Source organism: Notolabrus celidotus, chromosome 14 (genome assembly GCF_009762535.1).
Source record: "Notolabrus celidotus isolate fNotCel1 chromosome 14, fNotCel1.pri, whole genome shotgun sequence".
Lineage (NCBI taxonomy): Eukaryota > Metazoa > Chordata > Actinopteri > Labriformes > Labridae > Notolabrus > Notolabrus celidotus.
The window spans coordinates 12,739,456-12,760,819 of NC_048285.1; the positions used below are offsets into that span (position 1 = coordinate 12,739,456).

Here is a 21,364-nt window from a genome sequence, read left to right on the forward strand (position 1 = left end):
GTTAAAGACAGGTCTTAGAAAGGCTTGGATCAAGAGATCAGATTATGAGCCCTGTAAGGACTGCTTTAGAGGTCGTTAAGTTATGATTCTTTTTTTTTTTTTTATGGTAGCTGGAGAAACTATACATTAGGGCCTGTGTCAACTTACAGCATTTTTTAGCTGGCTGCACATACTGCACTTTCTGTACAAAACCAATAGAGTTCAATATTTTCAGTGCTCAGTGTCCTATGCACCTTTAGTGTCAGCGATATTTTGTCACTGCGCTCACAGTACTCTTGGTTGGGTAGTTCAACTTTTGGGACACTGGCATGCTTGTCAATGTCCCTTCAAGTCCAGAAGGGGGGGGATCTTCAGATTCAAGTTTGTAAACAACAATCAGACTCATATTTACAAGGGTATAATTTCCAGGTGTTAGCTGCAACCAGAACACAGTTCCTTTCCATTGTTTTTATGAAATTGTCATAAAATGTATTTGGAATAAAACAAATATTAAGCATTTATAGCATTTGTCAAAGTATTTGCCATGAGCCAACTTTAGCATGCTAGCAACATTAAGTGCCAGTGAGAAGTGCTCTGACATTAAGGTTGTGGGTACTGCAGCAAAAAAACTCTGTTAGTGGACACAAGCCCCTAATCTATACTTGTAAAGGTTTACTTCCTCCTTGCATATGCAGTGGACAGTGTGATAATGATTTTACTGTATATTGTGCTGAGTATGTATGCTTGTGTCATCGGTATGCATGTCACTGTTTTTACTTTAAAAATGGCCACTGCTGCTTGTCTCTCTGGGTCAACCCAAGAAGGTAACTCCTGCAGAGAAAGAAGGAAAGAGAGTCAAAGACAGAAATAGTTTAGTCCTCTCTCATTTTCAGACAAAGGCTGCTCTTACCTCTTTCTTAAACATTTCTCCTACGATGGATCCGGTGAAGACTTCCCATTCCTACAGCACATGGGAACATCAATATGTGGCATTTCCAAAGATATATCACTGAATTAAATACTAACATTTGAAAGACTGTCAATCCAAAGAGGTACTTACACTCTCCAGGAAGAGTTCAGGGTACATGCCTTTCACAAAGTGCGTAGCAAACATCAACTGGTCAGCCTGGAACAGAGTTAATGAGGTAGAGAGAATTTGATACATTTAAGGAATATTTCGTATGCAACATTGCCCTGCTCAAAAAACAACAACAAATAAAGTCACGGTGGAGCACAAAATGTTTCCATCTCTTCCAGATGGAGGTCAAACATATTCATATTCCCACTGCATGATATGCAGCGCAGCGTGTCTAACTAAAGGGCTTGAAAAGGGATTCTACACACTGTAAAAAAGTCCCTAAAGACCTTAAGAACTACACTGACTGTCTAATGAGTCCTACACACTCTGTTTAATGCCTTTCTCTCTCTCTCTCTTTCTCATCTGTTGGTAGAGTTTAAGAGAGATAACCGAAATCCATTTGTCAAGATGCTTATCCCACTCCCACCCACAGAGAGAAACAGAAAGACAATGACCCTGGTGGATACAGTAAATATGGCATTCAGAGAAAGAGAAACAGAGAGCAGAGAGTAAGGAAGAATGCAGAAAGTAAATAAACACACATGTAATGCCTGCCCGTGCTAACACACTGGATGGATTATGAGGGAAAGCCTTGTTCAATTACATTTTTCACACATTTTAGACCCTCCTTCAAAGCCACAGATTTATACTTCTATTCAAGATTTGTAAAATAAATAAACAATGAAAGAAAGAAAAAGTTTAAAAAATTACACATGAGGTATCTCATTTAAAACAGATAGAAACACAGAAGACAGTTAGATATATTGTACACAGGACATATAGTCAGATGTACGAAAAAACCTAACCACTGACCAGTACTGCAGCACTGCCAATTAAGGCTGTTTGCTTGTCAGCAATACCTTAGAGCTACATAACCTTTTTGTCATATCCAAAATGAGAAAACACATTTTTTCATAAATACCTCTCCCTTAATTGAACTGCAAATTGGTGTAAATGCCCCCAAAAATTTTTATTATTAGTCATTCTCTAAAGTTTACCTCTACATAACAATACTGGTATGCTTATTTGACAAGTTTAACAAAAAAAAGTGAGCCTAACAGCATTCACATTAAAAAACATCCAGCTTGAGTTTGTGATTACATTTATACTTATGTTAATTTCCATTCATCCACCAACAACTGAATAGCAAGGACAACTTAATTCAGTGATACTTCTAAATATAGAGTTTTGCAAAGTGGCCGGAGTCAAATGACTGTCAGTCTAATAAGTTCCGCTATTCAGAGTTATCCCTGCCACCAGATGTAGGCATTGTTGCTGTAAAAGCAGGTACAGGAGGGAGACTGCTGTCTATCTTAGACAAACTCTTCTGCCGCCACAGTGGCTTTGTTCATTCAGGTGTGCTGACTGAATTAAATCATTATTGGATGAAATGAAACCTTGTTAGCCACAGAGACAGCACAAAGAGGGCACCAGCCTGTCTTCTACAACTGTCTTTACTATAGTGTATTAAATTCCACCATATTAATGTGTTCAGTGTTGTGACACCTGTACTTTTCCAGAAATAAGACCCAGCCATGTGGAACCCATGTACAACAAACCACATTACCTGCCAAATCCCTGTGCCGAGCTGTGAACCAAAGATCAGAACATGGGATACAGTTAAGGTGGAGGGCCACACATTGAATAATCCACACTGACATCCACAGACCAACACAAATTAACTTTTTCAGAACTATTTCAGGTTTCGAATGTAACTGGCTGCATTGGCTCAGTGGTAGAGCCATCGTCTCTCAATTGGGAGGTCATGGGTTTGATCTCAGATTCGCCATCCACTTGCCAAAGTGTCCTTGGGCAAGACACTTAAATTCAAATTGCCACTGGTGCCCATCAGTGTATGAATGGGTGAATGTGTCTTTTAATGTAAAAAGCACTTTGAGTGGTCAAAAGACTAGAGAGTGCGCTACATAAATACAGTCCATTTACCATAAAAATATAAGTTGTGGTTTTAAGAATGTGGTATGTGTCAATTTCTAAAATTGTTCAATCTGTATATCAAACTATCAACTTTTTTAATAACAAAAACAAAAAGAAAACAGTACAATGCTTTTCTCTCCCACATTCCTCTGAAAAATAAGAATTAAATCAAGCACAAAATAAACTAATGAAAAATGGTGGACAACATTGTTAAAATAACTCACAGCATATCTCTGTTTGTAGCCAAACATTACGATTAGCATGTTAACAGCTGTAGAACCACCTTGAGCTACAGTAAGGCTAACTTTCAGGCTACATTTGGACTAAAGCTCTACTCCATCTTGCCTTCTTTCCAACACTCATCATGTTTTGAATCTTGATCCAATGTCTGGAGGGTTTGCCCGAAGCTAACTCAACTCCCTGTACTGAAATATGGTGGAAACAGTGGAGCAATATATGACTGATTGATAGTTTTACTTTTGAGTATTTCTATATACTTTCATAATCTATAACTAACTTTATAGTTCTGTATGTGTTTTCATCAGAAAGCAAACAAGTGCCTGTGTCTATTGAAAAGAATTCACTTGACCAAGCAGTAAACGTAGAAGTTAGAGTCAAGAAATACTACTGCAGACAAGAGAGGCGACTTTGACTTGTAGCTAGATTAATGAACAGAGGTAACATGTACTGCTGACCATATACAGACGTTGACATTTCTCTAATTAAAGGTTTGCTCCATACAGATTAAGTAAAAATTGTAATTTCTATCTTGGGAATTGTAGGCCTTATATTCTTCAAACTGTATTTAGGAGAGCTTCTAACTTACAGTCTTTGCTATTGACAGGTCATTGCCATTGCCACTGCTATTACCATCCTATTGCCATACCATTACAATTGCCATTATCTTTGCCAAGTCACTGAATTGTCATTGCCTTGCCTTCTTTGACCAGACTGTTATCACCCATGACACTGTTGTGAATAAACCGTCAGATTAAATTCCAGTCTGCACCTCTTGGTGCTGTACTTCTGAAAATCAGAAGAAAACGCCTCTCACTATCACTGACCAAACAAATAATGGCGCTATGTCTTGTTTGTTTGTTTTTTACATGAGAACATATTTTGACTATATAAGCCTGTGTGTTTATTTGAGTGCATCTATAAATGTGTGATGCAAACATAAAGCAATGAAGACAGAAGTTGGTGAATGTTTTGTAAACTGCTTTGAGTCTGACACTCAGACAAGACAGAAACCTCAGTCGACAGCACAAACTTGAATATGTCACAACTGAGCACCACAACTCAAACTAAACAATTCTCACACTGACACCAAACCTCTGGAGTGCTTGTAGCTCCCACCCCACACAAAGGCGTACACAAAGAAATAATATAAAAGGGATGAGCACATAGACACCAATGTAAAGACAAGGAGGACACCCAGATACACAAGCATGTTGTTTTAAATTTTTGAAGGTTCACCTCTTACTGCTCCAAAAATATGATCTCCTCCGTGTACAGCCCTCCAGTGTACACCAGTGTGTCAAAAAGAGAAACTTTTAGGTTGTTACAGTTGTGTGCTCTCAATGGATTTTGACAGACATATCCAAAACCAGAACAATTTGCGTAGGTGCTATGCAAGGATCAGATAAGTGACAAACAGCACGTGTCACTGCATCTGCAACGTGTTTATTTGACATGGTGAAGTTACAACCTCAGCTCATTGCAGCAGGAGTAGAGTTTATTCACACAGTCTATTTGAAAAACTGTTATCTTAACTGGTGAAGGCTGGAAAAGCATATACTTAAAAAAAACAGATAAATAAAGAAACAATCTTTGCTCATGAGAGGCTCAACAATCAATATGTGGTAGAGATTATTTTTCACAGCTTTGATGTGTCTAGCCATGGCCAGTCAATATCTTATTAAGCTGAATCAGTTGTGTTTATGCTGGAATTTAACACTAATACACAGAAGTTTAAGTGGCTGCCACTGTGATAAAAAAAATAAAGCTATTTGAAAAATATGGGGCTGGCTTCTTTGGTTCTTTTTCCCCAAGATAGATATATCACAAGATTTTCTAACATTGATTCTTCTTTTCTTTATAAATCAACCACTCCTTCTCTTTAGCAATTATACTTTCCTCATTTTTGCCTACTCTTGCTTATTTTCCACCTTTATCTGTTCGTTTGACCCCCTCTCTTCCACTTCTTTCCACCCTCCCGAAGTTATCTCCTTTGGTGCACAGATAGGGGAGTTGACAGGAGCACTGATAATGTAGTCTGATGTTTCCTCTCTGCTAATAACTTGGCTGCAGCTATAAATATATATATATATATATATATATATATATATATATATGTAGCATGTGTGTGTGTGTGCGTGCGTGCGTGCGTGCATGCGTGTGTGTGTGTGTGTGTGTTTGTGTGTGTGTGTGTGTGTGTGTGTGTGTGTGTGTGTGTGTGTGTGTGTGTGTGTGTGTGTGTGTGTGTGTGTGTGTGCATATGCGCACTGCTGATAGCCTATAGACTAGTAAGCAATTTACTACCACCCTGACTCTTGCGGACACCGCTCACAACATCCAAGCAAAACACAAGCACACACACACACACTCACACACACTCACACACAAGACAAAGAAATTACATTCACCATTTACTGCCTGATCGATGCAATGATTGCCCTGTAGGTCAATATTTGACACTTCATTACTGTGTTAGTTGCAGAGGTTTGATTGTATAAGTGTGTATATGTATGTGTTTATCTGATTGTGCGGTTGGCTTAAACGATCAATAAGAATAATACTATAGTTCTACACAATATAACAAAAAAGCAAAGATTTCAGGATTCAGATAAAGAAGCAGTAGTATGCAGGTGAAGAAATTAACATGCCTTGACAATAGGTGCATTTGTTGCATGTGGAACTTGTATTGTATTTGTTCAGACTATATCTACCTGAGGCTAAACTAGAAAGAGCTTTAAAATAAAGGTATCAGCTCTTGTTTATCATAAAATACATTTCATTCAATTGCAGAGCTTCTCTGCAAGGGTGAGCTGATAAATGAGAGCTATATCTCCGGCTTATAATGGTTGATGTGTTTTGATGTGTTGTTTGTTTACTTGTTAATAACCTTTCATTTGAATCAACCCAACAAGGAACAACACAAAGGCAGAAATATAACAGTTGGGGGGTCTTGTTTCAAAACAGGCAAGTCCTCCTTTACAATGCAAACCCATGTGGCGGTAAATATCAAACTAAATCCCAGACTTGCTGTCATTACCCACTTATCACCTTTACAAATCACCGGCATGGTGACAGGAATTTTAAGAGATGCTTGTAGGCATAGTTACTCTTTATCTCTGTTAAAGTTTGTGTGTTACCTTGAAAAGTGAGCGGCAGACATACTCATACACCATATTCTTCAGGCTGGCTTCCAAGGCAGCAATCCTGGCTTCAGTGTTCTCTGCTTCCTAAAAAAACACACACACAGAGATACACATATGAAGACAAGGAAAGAGGGAAAATTACAAAAAGTGATTAGATAAACTATTGAACAAGGTATGAGGGATATGGGCAAACTAAAGATATTTATAAGGTCTTTCGTCAACCCTAATGACTATGATACAGAGCACTGGTCTTTCATAACGATCCCTTCATTCCAGCTTAATGTGTACTTTGAGTACTTGTTAATTTAAGAAATAGCAGTGGCATTTCAACTGTTCTCTCTTTCAGTCACATTGTAGGAGTCATAAAATAGCGGCAGACAAAAACGCACATTAAACAGTATCTTTGTTCTTTTTTTCTTTTTCTATGTCTTCTTCTTCTTCTAGAGGCTGGAGTTCTGCTTCCACAAAACCACAAGGAACATGGGGGGGGGGGGGGGGGGGGGGGGGGGTTTGAAAATATATTGTTCAAGGTGTTTGATTGAAGAGAGATTGAATTTAGTGATTTTCTCGGCTGAGTGGTGTTTGAAAATGTGTTGTTAATAGTTGCTTGCCTGATTAATTTTTAGGGTTAAATAAATGTTTTTCTAAAATAAAAAATAAAAATGTTTTTCTTCTAAACAGTGTAGGTAAAAGTTGTTTTTCCCTTTAGCATCGTTTAGGCTGGGTTGGCACAAAGCTTAATCTGTTGGAAGAATGGATACTACTTGTACGACATTAAGACAAATCTTGGATACAAAGAAGTGAGATGGAGGGGGAAAGTATTCAATAGCAGCAGAAGAATTAGAGAATGAGAATCAGACACATGAAGAAAACACAAGAGAACTGGAACAAATGGTGAGACCTTCCAAACAGATTTACTCTTTCTGTCTTCTATTTAGCATGCCCTGCTTAATCTCTGCTTAAGGTTTACTTAAAGCCTATATCTAACCTGTGCCTAATGATTGCAAGTAATTGTGTTCTGTATATATTGTCTGAGCAAAAATGTTGTCTTAACTGCTAATCTGAATGTATATGATCAAATAAGAGCAACGTTTGCTGTGTATGTCAGAGCTGAGAAGTTTGAATTATCTTCCAGGTCTCTGGAAACTTCTGTAGCCAACTGGCAAATGTAACTTGCTTGTTTGAAACTAAAAAGCATTAAGAGAGAGAGAGAAAGTGAATTCATGCACGATTATGGCCACATTGTCTGATTATGTCTACAAGCCTACCTACACACAAACACACACACACACACATGCGGGCATACACAAGAATGAAACAGTGGTGACCAGCTGCTGCCTGGTTACATTCTTGGATGACAGCACTGGCTCTAACAACCCACACAGGATTTGGGGAATTAGAGCTCAATCTTTCAACCCAATGTGTGTGTGTGTGTGTTTGTGTGTATGTGTGTTTGTGTGTTTGTGTGTGTGTGCGTACGTACGTGCGTGCGTGCATTTTGGTAATCAGACAGTGTTTTGGGCTCAGATGGAGAACAGAGGTGAGATACACAGCTGCACAGGTCAGACAGAATCACACTCACTAAAGTACATAAAAATGACCTGAAATGAATCATGATGACCTCAACTTAATTGTACACAATGACTAAAATATACAAAATAGAATTAATTCAACTGCACAAAACAAACAAATGTTCTTGATCAGCAATGGAATTGAGGATTTATATCCCAATGTAAATGTGTTGTTCTGCATTCACGTGTTCACCATTCGTACACAAATGACTACATCCTTATCTTACACCAGGAGATTGGAATTCCTTCATTACTCTATGATTTTATGTTTGTACCCCGAGGGTTATAACATAGGGATTCATAAAAATGTCTCCCTGTTTTTTCTAAATGCACAAAAAATAAAAAACCTAAAGGATACACCAACATTCAAACACTAATGTTTAAGGCAGCACAAAGTCCCTTTTACATGTTGGTGCATCTTCAAATAAGGTCTGATGCTACAGCTGAAAAAAAAGGTGGAGAATTTATTCTTATTTGGGGTAAAAAGGGACTCCACTTATATGGATGTCACCAGACAATCCCTAACCCTTACAAAGTTTCACTTTTCAGTTCCAATTTACTTTTTTTCTCAGCTACTTCCCTAATTAAAATGAAGCAAACTTGCTCCTAGATTTGAGAAAAAACACCATATACAAAGATCATTATAATTAATAGGACTTATATAGCACTTTTCGAAGTACTCAAAGTCACTTTACGCTTAACATCAGAGAAGAGCTTTGCTTTTTTTATAGTTTCCAAAAGAGAAAATTGCTTTTCAGATTTAATTTTTTTTAATATTTTTTGGGGGGATTTTTTGCTTGAAGAGAGACAGCAAATGTGGGGAGTAGAGAATGGGAGAAGTAAATTGTCAACTGGCCGGGCGTCGAACCAGTGACCTCTGCGAGGAAGACTGTAGCCTCTATACGTGGGGCACTTAGACCGCTAGGCCACCAGCACCCCAATGCTTTTCAGATTTTAAAACATTTAAAAGAGTAACCTTTCCCTCTAAAGTCAAAACTGAAATGTTTTGGTATCATCAAAGCTGAAAGGTGTGCGAGGTCAAGATGTGTTGTGTTTTGGTCATCATAGCTTGTAAAAGCTATGAAAGAGAGTCACTGTTTCATAAAAACACTTGTCAAATCCCTGGAATATTGTGGTGGCCAAATGAGCACAATTGCCATTGCTGTTTGAGTTGTGTATTTAGGGCTGCTGGTTTAGCTCAGTAGGTAGAGCAGGCAATCCATACACAAAGGACACATCAGACGCAGGATCAAGTCCCAACAAGTTCCTGTACATGTCTCTCCCCTAATTTTCTCTCTCTCTCTAGCTGTTCTATCTGGCAAAGGCTAAAAGTCCACAAATAGATCTTTGAAAAAACAAAGTTTGGTGTGTCAAATCTAATTTTGTTTCAAAAGCCTCAGAAAAAAAGAGAAGTAGAGAAAGTAGTCTGCGTAATTAGGGTTACTTTTGTTTTAATTTTCCTGTTCTGTTCCATGACAATAAACAGGACAGCTGTGTACCCTGAAGCTTGACTGTTTAAACTTTTGATGTCATGTCATAAATGTTAGTCTGACAATAATCAAATAAAAAGTTTTGGAACAAAGGCAGAAAGTGCTGAAAGAAAATGGAAGTAATATAAGTATTGCAAGACAGTCACCTTCTTGGCCTGAAGAGCTCTTTGAAAGAGGCGCAGGAAAGATGCAAGACTGAAGCGGTACATGTTGTTGATCCTTGACAGCTCTGTGATGACAAAATACATCTTGCTGGCACTCTCTGCAAGAGGCAGGTAGGCATCCCGCTCCTACAATTAAAACAAGGAGAGGGTTAAAAAAGACAGGACAGAGGAAGAAAGGGAGAGACAGCAGAAAACACACACTTTTTATGATACAGTGAACATAACTGGTGAATAGATGGCTGGGAAAAGGTTTTACAAGGAGAAAAGGGGAACAGCAAATGTTTATTTCAATCAAGATGTATATGGCTAGAGGAGGAGAAATGAGGATGGACAGCATGAAGTGTGATAAGACAGGAAATGTCAAGAAAAGGGAGAGGTGCATCTAAGAAAGGCAGGAGTGGTGGATGCATGAATAAATAAAAACAAAAGAGAGAAAAATTCAAAGCTGGTTCTGGTGTAACACTGCACCCTACAGGAAGAAAATGCCATGCACCTACAATAGCTCCTTGTAAGTGCACCAGGGCAATGTGAAGTTTGTAGCAGTTTGTACGATAAGTGTTTACATACCTTGTTTACATATGAACATTTTCGTCATCAAAAAGACAGAACTATAAATTATATGGAACAATGCTTTGAGGTCAGGTACCTGGTCTAGGGATGCCTGCAGCCTGTGTGACTCCAGAAGTGACTCCTGGATCAGGGCACTGCTGGCCTTGGTTTGGTTCAGACTGTCTATCAGCTCCCTGTTCTCCAGAATATTACCCTGAGCTGTTGCCAGGGTCTGACACAGGAAAAAGACAAAGAGATGGACAGTCAGGAACACAAAAAATGGATAAAACAAGGTTTAGACAGGGAGTAATAGAAGTAAAAATGTAAGGAGGAAAGCATCTCTCTAGTAGAAGTGAGAGAGATTATACTGTCCCGTATTTAACTGGCTTAAAATCTGTGATCTGATAATATGTGCAAGAGCAAGAGTTTCCATTCTATGACAGGCTGGTGGTTTTTTACGTTTTGATTGAGAGCAATGGTTTGCCCACTTCATCCCGTGGAATCCATTCTCTGAAAGGAACTGATAAAATGTATTCAAATAAATTCGCATAAAATAGATGAGAAAGCACTGGAGCATGGAAATGTCAAGACGAATATGCTCCTACAATTCTAGAATAATGACATGTCTAGTACCACTGAAGCACTGACATGCTGCTCTTGGCACTATCTCCGTGGTGGTGTGTTTGTGTGAGTGAGTGTGTGTGCTTCAGATTTCCCACAGCCTTAGAGAACACAAGGAATTGATCATTAGGTGAAGTTTCCACACTGTGTGCAAGTGTTTGATTGTTGAAGTCTATTTGCAATAAGCAATAGATGTGTTGCCAGGAAGAACAAGGGGGGCCATAAAGTATTTGGACAGTAGCAATCAGATGCTTTGGCTCTTTTCCCTCCTACATGGATGTAGAATCACATCACGCTTGTCTTTTTATCCAGAAGTTCGGAAGTGCATTAATATGTGGAGAAAAAAACAATGCAGCAAAGTTCTTGATTTAACTTTCTACTAAATTACTTTTCAAATCATCCAGCGTTCAGAAGATTTGATAAGACTTTTGCTTGAGTAGTGTTTGCCAGTACAAAAACGACCTTGTCCTAAAAGTATCATATGTGAGCAAATGGGGGAGACAAGTTGGCAATGCCATCGTCCATCAGCGAAGGCTTACAGTCAACACATCCACCCTCCACTATGATCACAGAGACAAGAGTTCTATACCCAACCATAATACTACCTGAGTGCCCCATCAAGCACATCTGTAGGTGCTACAAGGAGGGAATTCAGTGACAGATCACATTCTTGTTGTACTACTACCGACTCCTCCTGCTTGATCTACTAGTATTTCTGTCTTCTCATGCTCATTCTATCCTCAGAAACACATCTGAGCAAGAAACACAATCTGCAGGACAGGGCAAATTTATTGTTCAAGGCAGTTTCACACTATTTTGAAGGTTGGTAAAAAGTCTTGGTATCATGGTTATCAATAAAAGAGGAACTTAAATACACATAAAATTGAAGCACAGGGTACTGCCCCAGCAACAACTAATACATGTAAAAAGAAAAATACATGTACACCAGGAGTAGAATTCTACTCCACTCACTGTCACGGTGAATGTTTTACGTCTGCATGTTTACCTCTAGCAGTGATTCTTCCAACTGAGCCAGCTGGATTTTCTTGTCTTCCTCTTGCTGTAGAAGTCTTGTTTTTTCAGTCTCCAATTCTGGCTTCTCCTGCTGGATGGTCAATGCCAGCAGCTAAAGCACAGACACACAAACCAGTGTCAAGTAGACATACATTATGGCCACAGAGTTAGAGCACACTCTGAATAAGCTGCATAAGTAAAAGATATAGTATGGTGAGGAGGTTGTTAGCCCAATGGGGTGAGAAGGACCTGTCTCATCCTTATATCAACTATAAAAGCACTCGTTCCATATGGATGTTTTGACTAAAGCACTCATTTCAGCAGAACTGACAGCAGAAAAACAGAAAATGTGTGGGTTTGTAGGTTACCTGTCCACGCAAGCCTGCCCTGGTGGTCGTGAAGTTGACCTCCGTAACCACTGAAACAGCATCCGGGGGGATGAAGGGGGTTGGATTCCGTGTTGCCATGAAGAGACGGAAGTCTTCGTTGTAATCAATGACCTTATCTCCTATCTGAACCACATATCTTGGCCCTTTAAGTGCACATATGTGATGAAATATGACAGAAAGAAAGAAAGAAAGGTTCTTTTAACAACATACACTGTAGCATACAGGTTTGGATGTTTGTACTCTTTAAGTTCCATCTATCCTTTTACCCACTTCTCCTTTCTTTGTCTTCTAGTTGTCTGCAATGCAGCACTGGCATGCCTGTGTTGTGCCTCTTTTTTTCACCCTGTCTGACACCACTTTTAAGTGGATAACTTGCCCTTTCTCACACTTTGTCTGCCCCCACTCTTTTCAATTCTGCTACAAATAGGCAACCACCTCTCCCTGGATGATTCATACACTTATGAATCATACCTATTCACTGGTAGGTTGCAAACCTCTGTTCAAATGTGTCTAGGTATTTAAAGTAAAGGTCCAAATACCTCTGAATAGTCTGCAATTACTGAATCAGGGAACTAAGAAAACATAGCCGACAAGAAAAACGGCAGATTCTAAGAGAGGCACACATAAATACAGGCTTCATCTGCTTGTTGATTCTAAATAGCAAATATCAATTTTCTATAAATTCAAAGTGACTCAACTGTTTGGATTCATCACTGGCTCAAAGACGACACCACATTTGTCACATTGAATCGTATTCAATTAGAATCAAATCAGTTCTTAAAATTATCCCTTAAAGAATGTTTCGTCTTTGCTGAATGAAAATGTTTTTTACCTTTCACTATCCCTGAAATGTCTCTTGTTGCTTGTATTAACTTAAAATGACATAAAAACATGGATTTCACTACAGTGTAAAAAGGTAGCCTGTGAAAAGAGGTCATTTCTTATTTATTTCATGTTTGTGGAGGTTGGTGAACCCTCAGAGTCACACTCAAAAGAGTTAAAATGTTCAATGACTTGTGTTTCCCAAACACACTTTCTGTGAAAATGTTGTGTGTCAAGTGAGCAAACCTTGTGCTATGAGGTCCCTCCTCAGCAGTGGGTAGAGCACTGGTTCAACTCCATCCATCTCTTGGATGATAAGTGTTTTTCCAAATCTGACCGCCAGTTCCAGGGATGTCATGAAGTTACTGTCCTGAAGAGACCAGACACACAAACACTATTTGAAGAATACATCCAATTCAGGAATTGGCTGGTGATGAAGAACTTTGAAACAAATAATTGCTAAACTAAAAAATTGCAAAATACTGTTTAATGTTAAAATAAATAAGGATTTTTTTTTTTATTAATTTATTGATTTAATAAATTATAAGGTTGCTCTTCTGACAGCTGTTTCCATTTACCGATGTTATTTTTTCCTGTTAGTGATTGACTGTTCTTTCTTTAAACTTGGGAACACACTAAAGGTCACCTAGCTCAGTGTACCATGTGTGCATCTTGGCTCTGTGATGCTCCTGCTCAGTGCAGTTATGTAATAACCAAATGCTGAAAATCATCTCAGACAGAAGCTACGACGACAGCACTAAAAGAAAAACAAACTCTGTCAACAAAGTAAACGAGCACAATAAAAGAGTAAGACCTCTAGCATTTCATTTATATGGCTTAAGAATGGTAATAAAAAAAGGGATTAAGTAAATAAATAAATATCAGTGAATGTGAATCAATGCAGCACCTCCACTCTAACACCTTCTAGTGACTTGTGAGCAGAACCAGAAGGTGTCTTAGTCATCATCTCTGCTTGACAGAGCGTGTGATTAGGTGATAGGGGTACACCAATGGACCTACAAGACTTGGCTTCAGATGAAGAGGGCCAATAATGAATATCTAATGAAGCACTTCAAATCATGTAAGGATTTAATTTAATGACTCTTTCAAATCTAACTCATTGATCTATTGATTGAGGTGAACAAAATCAATCACCATCGAGAATGTGCAGTAAAGGCAGTTTGCAAATGCAACAAAACATTGAATGCCCCTGAGTGTGAGTGTGAGTGTGTGTGTGTGTTTGTGTGTGTGTGTGTGTGCGTGTTTACCTGTTGGTTGATAACCTCCAGTCTGTTCTCTTTAAGGTGCGTGCGTAGCCACTCTGTAGCTCGGGATGACGGGTCAATCAGGAATGGGCAGGCGACACTCTGAGTACAGAGCAATGATAAAGAACTGTGTTTCAGGTTGTTGTGTTGGGATAGTTTCACTTAAAAGGAGGATCAGTTGCTGAGGTAAAGGGAGTGTGTGTGCATATGTGTGTAGTTCAGCCCTGTCTCACTGCTGCCATGCTTATCGACCAAACGTCACTCCTATACCAGGCAAAGGACTGAAGTCCACCAACCTCCTTTCATCCTGAGCTTTTCTATTTCATGCTCTCTTGCTTAAGAATTCTCTTTCTCAAACTATCTCGAACCTGTTTATTTGTCTGCTTCATTCCTCTGGCCTTTTCATACTCCGCCTACAGATAGAAGTTACCCTAGACTCTTTTTTGTCCTGTGTGTGTGTGTGTGTGTGTGTGTGTGTCATGGTCAACTGCACATACAGAATATCTTATCAGTCTTTTTAAAGGTTAGCACAATTTGGAGTACATACTAAAGATTCACTTCTTCTTTTGACTTGATATTTCTAATAAACACAAACACACAAGAGAGACTAACCAACACACCAACAGTGAAAGAAAGAGATTATACTAAACTACTTGTGCGCTACAAGGATGAATTGTGGAACAACTTCTTACCCGCAGCTTGAGAGCATTGATCTGAAGGCAGCAATGATAAAAACAACACATATAACTCAATACAGACAAATGGAAGACAGATGAATGGCAAACAGGAGCAGAGGTTCAGATACGGCTATTATTATATTATTTTATTGAACTTGAATGTCTAAAATGTGCTTGATATCCATAAGACAAACCCAAACTGTAACCTAATATAAAAACGTTTGTACTTCATCCACACATTAAAAAACACTAAAAGCTGGGAGGAGAAGAGATAGAGTCATGATTGGTGATTAAATTGCTTGAATGATATAGATCCTTTGTTTTCTCTTGAATGTTGTTATTTAGGGAATGACATCAAAAATAGACAGATCAGCCACGTTTGACACAAAAATTGATGTCTAACCTGAAGTATCACAAGTGCATTCTCCATGGAGAGGTCATCTGACGGCAGCCCCTGACTCTTCCAGATCAACTGCTCACTCTCCGAGCACAGGAATGACCGCAAGTCAAACTCTGAAAAAACATCCACAACACATGCACATGCATAATTCTTGCTCTTAGACTTCTTAGACTGCAACTGGACACTCCTACAGCCATTTGACAGCAAGACCCAGATCAACAATAGTGCTTTGATACATTACACAACATTTGAGTCACTAACTAGTCATGACAACTAATTTCCAGAGGGTGCTGTTTAATGTACATACGATTTAGAAACAATGATTGGTCATGAAAGACTCAGCTGTTCGGGCATTTCTTGCACATCTGAAGCTCTCTGGGAAAGAGTTTGCCAAGAATAAGTCTGTCGTCAGCGCTATTAATAACACACTAAGAACTGTAAGTCACAAAATACAAATGTAGGTAGTTACCTTGGAGTAAGCTATGGACATTACTCACACACAGTTGTATTTAGCACACAGAGAAGCTTGCAAATCTGGCATATCTACCATATTTGCCCCATATGCATCAGCACAGTACCCGATACCGTGTATGGGCAGCTGTGTTTTTGTGTGTACTGTTTAGTGCAGGACTTGGCATATGCTTGTGACACTGTGTTGCCTTGAAGAATTAGCAGTGGCATATTTACTCTGTAGTCCAGATTGAGCCATCCAAGTCTCCAGACACTGTCTTCTCCGGTCTTCAGAAGCTGCAGATAGATAGGTGATGAAGGCTGCAGCAAGCATGGCCCTCAGAGGGAGCGTGTCCAATTCGTTCTTTATCTCAGACATCTGATAGGGCGAGAGACACAGAGTGAGGAGAAACAGACAAGACAGAGGAGCGAGAGGGGGAGACAGACAGGTGGGTGATTAGGGAGGAGAGAGAGAAAAGCCAGGAGGGAGAAAGGTATCGCATGGATTATGAGGCAGGGAAGTGAAGAAAGGTAGGGATGAATATGGAAGAGATGGGGAAAAATAACATGTTTGCGTTTCTGCCTTCTCCAAACAAATGACTCCTAAATGCAGCTTCTAAATAAGCAAAATAATAATGATCGAAATAGTCTGCGACAAGTGAGAATGCTCTTACAGTTTTCATGTTGGTCAGTGTTTTAAGCAGACTGTCAGGGATCACAAATTCACAGGAACACATTTTGCAAACACCAATTAAATACGTAGCCTTGGATTCTGAATAGCAACATATTTTAAGCTGGTTTCAGGATTTCAGGAACATCTAGTCAACTGGACTACTGCTGTCAACCAAGCTGCCACATTCTTTGCTTCAAATGAAAAAAAAGAATACATTTTTGCAATTACTGTGTAGTTGTTTACCTCCCTCTCTCTCTCCATAGTCCTCCCTTCCTGTCAAACTCTAAAACAACCCAGAGGCATTAACATACAGCAAACCACAGCTAGAGCATAGTGTGCAAAAGAGTCAGGGATGAAGTGTGTGTCTCTTCATGTGTATATGAGTGTATGGGAAAAACGTGAGTGGAGAGTAAACCAGCTCTTTGGTGAGGGCCTTCAGGGAGGCAGTTGTGTCAGAGGCAGTGTGCGCGCAAGAGTGTGTGTGTCAGTAAGAGATTGAGTGTTTTAATTAAGGCGCAGACAGATGCTGTAGAGAGGAGTAAAAACAGCCAGAAGGGACTCAAGACAGCGGGATACATCCCCCTGTCACACACACTCACTCACAATCATCTGTACACACACACACCTCCTGTTGCTCTAACATGGTAAATGAGCCCCCTTTTTAGTAAATGCGTAACCTCCCACACCAAAACACACAGCACAACACTCATTTTTCAAACTACCTGTGCGTTCCATCGTGTGTGCTCTCCATCCAGTTGAGATATGAGCTGCTGGGCAGCAGTGATTGTGTCCTGAGCTTTTGTCACCTCAGCTTCTAACTTAGCTGCCTCTGTTGTGTGGCACTGAAACCTGAGGAAAGGGTGAGGAGGAGGAGAAGTAAATCTATAGGTTGATAAAAGTGTTAAATGTGGGATGACTTGAGATTTCCAAGCCACATCCTTAGAACTGATTCAATAACAAAAACGAAATTAGATAGAATTGAAATATCTCATAATTAGTTTATTAGTCTTAAAGCTGCTGTTGGTAGGAATGGTGTAAAAAACGTTACTTTTTATTTGCTGGGTTTGGAGAAAAGGTCATAATGCCCATCGATACTCATCGACAAGTGGAGTAATTTGAGACTATTGCGAAATCTCTGCGTTTTCCAATGCCTTTGTATCAAGCAATGTTATTATTCCCTTCGTTCCCGTTATGACGGACCAATCATAGCTAATCTCCAATCGTCTGTCCTGATTGGTTAAGGGGCGGCCCCTACTACGTCCTCCGATTGGTTATGAGTCCGGCACTATCATGACTGCACACGCCGATCTGTATTGGGGGGCTAAGAGGAAATCTGGTTGGGAGGGATAGTGTTGACATTCAAAGTCCCTCTCTCTGAACAGATGTTTACTCTGTGACTACCAACAGTAGCTTTAATGCCATGGAATTCAGAATGCAATCTGTACGCCATGTAATTTGACATGAAGTATAGTGTAAGCGTAGGCACACTTGGTGAGTTGAGGGGAAGCAAGGCCAAAAAAAAAACAGGATAGAAGAGGGGAGGAAGCACATGGCCGTAAGAGGTAAGAAATCTGTCACTTCCAATCAGAGTTACCTACCGACGTGAATGGATGAAAAAGATAAATGGGAGGGCAAATGGTCAGAGAGACCAAAGGTTGGCAATGTTATAGGAAAGGGCACCGCAGAGAGCTTACAGGCTGAGTCAAACTGGCTGTGCCAAGTTCATCTTTGCTGAACTATGACTGAATAAGAAGTGAATGGCCAGTTTCCAGCCAATTTAAGAGAGAGAAATATCTGCCCTTGCAGGCATCACAAATACTTTGTATCTTTGTATATATGATAAAATGGTGGAAAAATACACGTAGCAGAGAAAAGGAGATCTTGCATGGCTGGCAGTGTGTGAAAGGGCAGCAGCAAAATAAGTTGTGATTCTTTTTTCTGTGCAATGCTACTGTCAAGTTAGCTTCAGAAGATTAATGAAAGCAGCATATTTTCAGTGATGTTTCAGCTAAACTTAAGAGTAAATTTAGCTTTCTTTGCAGTTGAAATATGAACAAATACAGACTGAAAAAATAGAAGTTTAGAAAGTTAAAACAGGCCATACTTCTCTTTCAACTCGTTGACCCTGGCTCCAACAGAGTTAAGTTGGTCCTCCAGTTTATTCTTCCTACTCTCTGTTTTCCGGAGGTTTCTGCACAAAAAAACACACACACACACACAAAACAGAAAAATAAAAAAGAGCGTATGCCAGGTTCCAAATGCAACTTGTTTCACTTATGCGATATCTTATGACCAGGTGATTTGTTGTGTTGTGGAAATCAGTCTAAATTGTTCTTAGTCGTTTTCTGGTTTGCATGTATATGTGTGCATATGGCATAATTGTGCATGCTTGTGTATTCCTACTCATGTAGCCCAGCCTGCTCCCTCTCCAGTGGCCCGATCTTCTCCAGGACATGGGAGTACTGGACATTGGCTTTGACCCAGGCAGCCAGAGGAGCAGCTGCTGCACTTGCACGCTTTGCATTCTACCCATAACAACAACAAAAGTAGAACAAGTAAGAAACAACTCGGTAAAAAACAACTGCCACATTGCCGTCATCAGCTTACCAAAAAAAGGCAAAAATGTTGAGGTAAAAGCATTCGCATACATCTCATCTATATTCTGCTGTCGTGAGTCACTAACCTTGGGATCGAATGAGGCTTTGTTCCTGTTTAGCAGCTCTTCCACGCTCTGCCGTATCTCAGGGGTGATATTCCTGGCCTCAAATGTAGCTATGTCCTCCCTCACGCCACGCTTGGCCAAAAAGCTATAGAAAAAAAGAGAAACACAGAAATGCGGTGGTGTGATTATCCAACCTTAAACCTGAAGGCATAGCTGCTATGTCCTCTCTCACACCACGCCTGTGAGACTGTTAGAAAAAGAGAAAATAAAGTGACTTCTCACACAGAGAGGAGGAACTTCATACTAACTCAAGCCTAAAATGAGGCAACTTGAGTTTCCATCTCTAATGAGGTGCAAACAGAAACTTATCCTCATTATTACTCAAATCTCCATGAACCACCTCTCTCTGTCTGTTCCCTATACTCTCTCACACACAAGTCACTCTCTCTCTTTGTTGCTTGCAGCGTTCAGAGTGGGGTTGGCTGACCCAATTAACACGAGTCATTAGCAGGGCAGAATCTTGATCCAGATCTGTCTGATCTCCTCTAAAGGTGGCAATGGTCGAATGAGTGATTGCTAAAAATCTCATTTTAATAAACAGTGAAACATGAAAGAATAGACAGTCATGCTGCAGCATATGATACACACAAAGACTTATTTGAAAGCTCTATTTATATTGAACATTCCACAGCTTGTTTTTTTAGCTACATTCATTCTGATCATGTGACTGGTGAGAAGTTATCAATAGCTCTGTTTACATGCGCAATACTTTTTCAACCCAGTAAAAGTCACTGATTACAGTTTCCTACCTCACTGTTTAAATGGATGCTAAATAAAGCTATCCAATTAGGATGTGCATGCACATGCGTCAAGCATTCACTCAGAAAAAAAAACGTTTAGAACAATGCAGAGTTGTTCTGTTGGCGTAATCTGACGGAAATAGCAGAAGAAGACGCGGTTTTGACTGTGATAATGGTGGAAACAGGGTGTTCCATCAAATTGTGTTACCTATCGAGGTGTGATACTGAGTTGCTCTGCACACTTCCATGCATAACCTGAGAGCATTACTTTACAGGGGAGAAGTATACTGGGATGTGTTTCTCTAGGAAACCTAAATAGAGGTTTTGTAACACAGTATCAGAACATGCTCCCCATACTCTGACAATACAAATGGAGTAGTATGATATTGAATATAATAACAATAATAAATAATGAAAATAATAAAAAATAATAAAAATGTTAATGTTAATGTTAATGTTAGTAATAATATATTTTTTGGTTTTTTGTTAACAGAGCTGCAAATCTCAACAGAATCCCTTCAGTCAACTTCTCATAATAAATAATAACTCCCGGCTTTTGACCATCAAAGATGTTCAACCATAGAATGGATATTAAACTGTGAGAATAATTTCAATCCAACCAGGAGTAAACACTCAGGTCAAGAGTTTACACATAGACTGATCAGAGAGGAAACAGCATAAACCAGCCTCGATTGGAATTAAATTCTTTAAGGATGGGTTTGATCGGACCAGTCTCTTGGATTTAGATGTTTACATGAAGCCTTATCCTGATCAGTCTATTATATTGATCATTAGTGGTCCATAGAATGATAGCTACTCCTTGAAATAGACGACAAACTGGAAAATTTGGTGTTGACCAAAATTGAAATAGAAATTGATGATAAAGTTGTTTTTCCAAATCAAAGCAATCTTTTATGGGTATTGCAAATCAAAATCTCGATTATATCTCCACTTCCAATCCCTACCCCAGCAAATGTCCCTCTCTTCTCCTGCTGTCCAGATCTATCCATTATTGCGCTATCACCTCCCCACACCTCTTCTAGCAACTGAAAAGGTGGCCAAGATTCTTGTCAGCTTAATTACTCCCATCCATGTTACCGTTCTCATTTTCTATATAATCATCTCTCTTTAAGGCTGTTGTCTGATTTCCACATTCTTCTTATCTCTTCCGGTCTCTCACCTCTTCATGCTGACCCAGGAAGTGTCGAAGATACCCATCAGTCTCAGTACCCCCTCCAGGATGTCTCTGATGACATCAGGGGGCATGCGGAGCGAGCGGATCTCAGACAGAGCTTCAGGCTTGATGTTCCCGACTGCACGCTTTGCTTCATCTACCAAAGGCTAGAGGGCAGTGATGTTCAGAGGCCGGAGGGATACAGAGATAAAGAATGGATAAACACAGCTGGGATGGCAAGTTTGGTAAAGGTTGAGGGCATTGTATGAAT

At 39.6% G+C, this 21,364-nt stretch overlaps 1 protein-coding gene across 6 annotated transcripts in view; it reads right to left on the bottom strand.

Moving 5' to 3' along the window:
- Positions 1-21,364, bottom strand: part of LOC117825947 (cytoplasmic dynein 2 heavy chain 1) — a 140,373-nt gene that overhangs the window by 76,740 nt on the left and 42,269 nt on the right. For 5 of the 6 annotated variants that reach the window (XM_034701945.1, XM_034701944.1, XM_034701946.1 and 2 more), the window contains 18 exons: positions 21,100-21,260; positions 19,141-19,264; positions 18,861-18,982; positions 18,562-18,648; positions 17,180-17,306; positions 16,022-16,163; positions 15,338-15,447; positions 14,950-14,970; positions 14,261-14,359; positions 13,239-13,362; positions 12,150-12,313; positions 11,774-11,893; positions 10,244-10,378; positions 9,580-9,723; positions 6,367-6,456; positions 1,040-1,105; positions 890-940; positions 757-810 (listed from right to left, as the gene is read on the bottom strand). In XM_034701945.1, coding sequence (XP_034557836.1) covers positions 757-810; positions 890-940; positions 1,040-1,105; positions 6,367-6,456; positions 9,580-9,723; positions 10,244-10,378; positions 11,774-11,893; positions 12,150-12,313; positions 13,239-13,362; positions 14,261-14,359; positions 14,950-14,970; positions 15,338-15,447; positions 16,022-16,163; positions 17,180-17,306; positions 18,562-18,648; positions 18,861-18,982; positions 19,141-19,264; positions 21,100-21,260 — 1,941 coding nt within the window. The remainder of the gene's footprint in view (positions 1-756; positions 811-889; positions 941-1,039; positions 1,106-6,366; positions 6,457-9,579; positions 9,724-10,243; positions 10,379-11,773; positions 11,894-12,149; positions 12,314-13,238; positions 13,363-14,260; positions 14,360-14,949; positions 14,971-15,337; positions 15,448-16,021; positions 16,164-17,179; positions 17,307-18,561; positions 18,649-18,860; positions 18,983-19,140; positions 19,265-21,099; positions 21,261-21,364) is intronic. The other variant, XM_034701947.1, reaches the window with a different exon arrangement.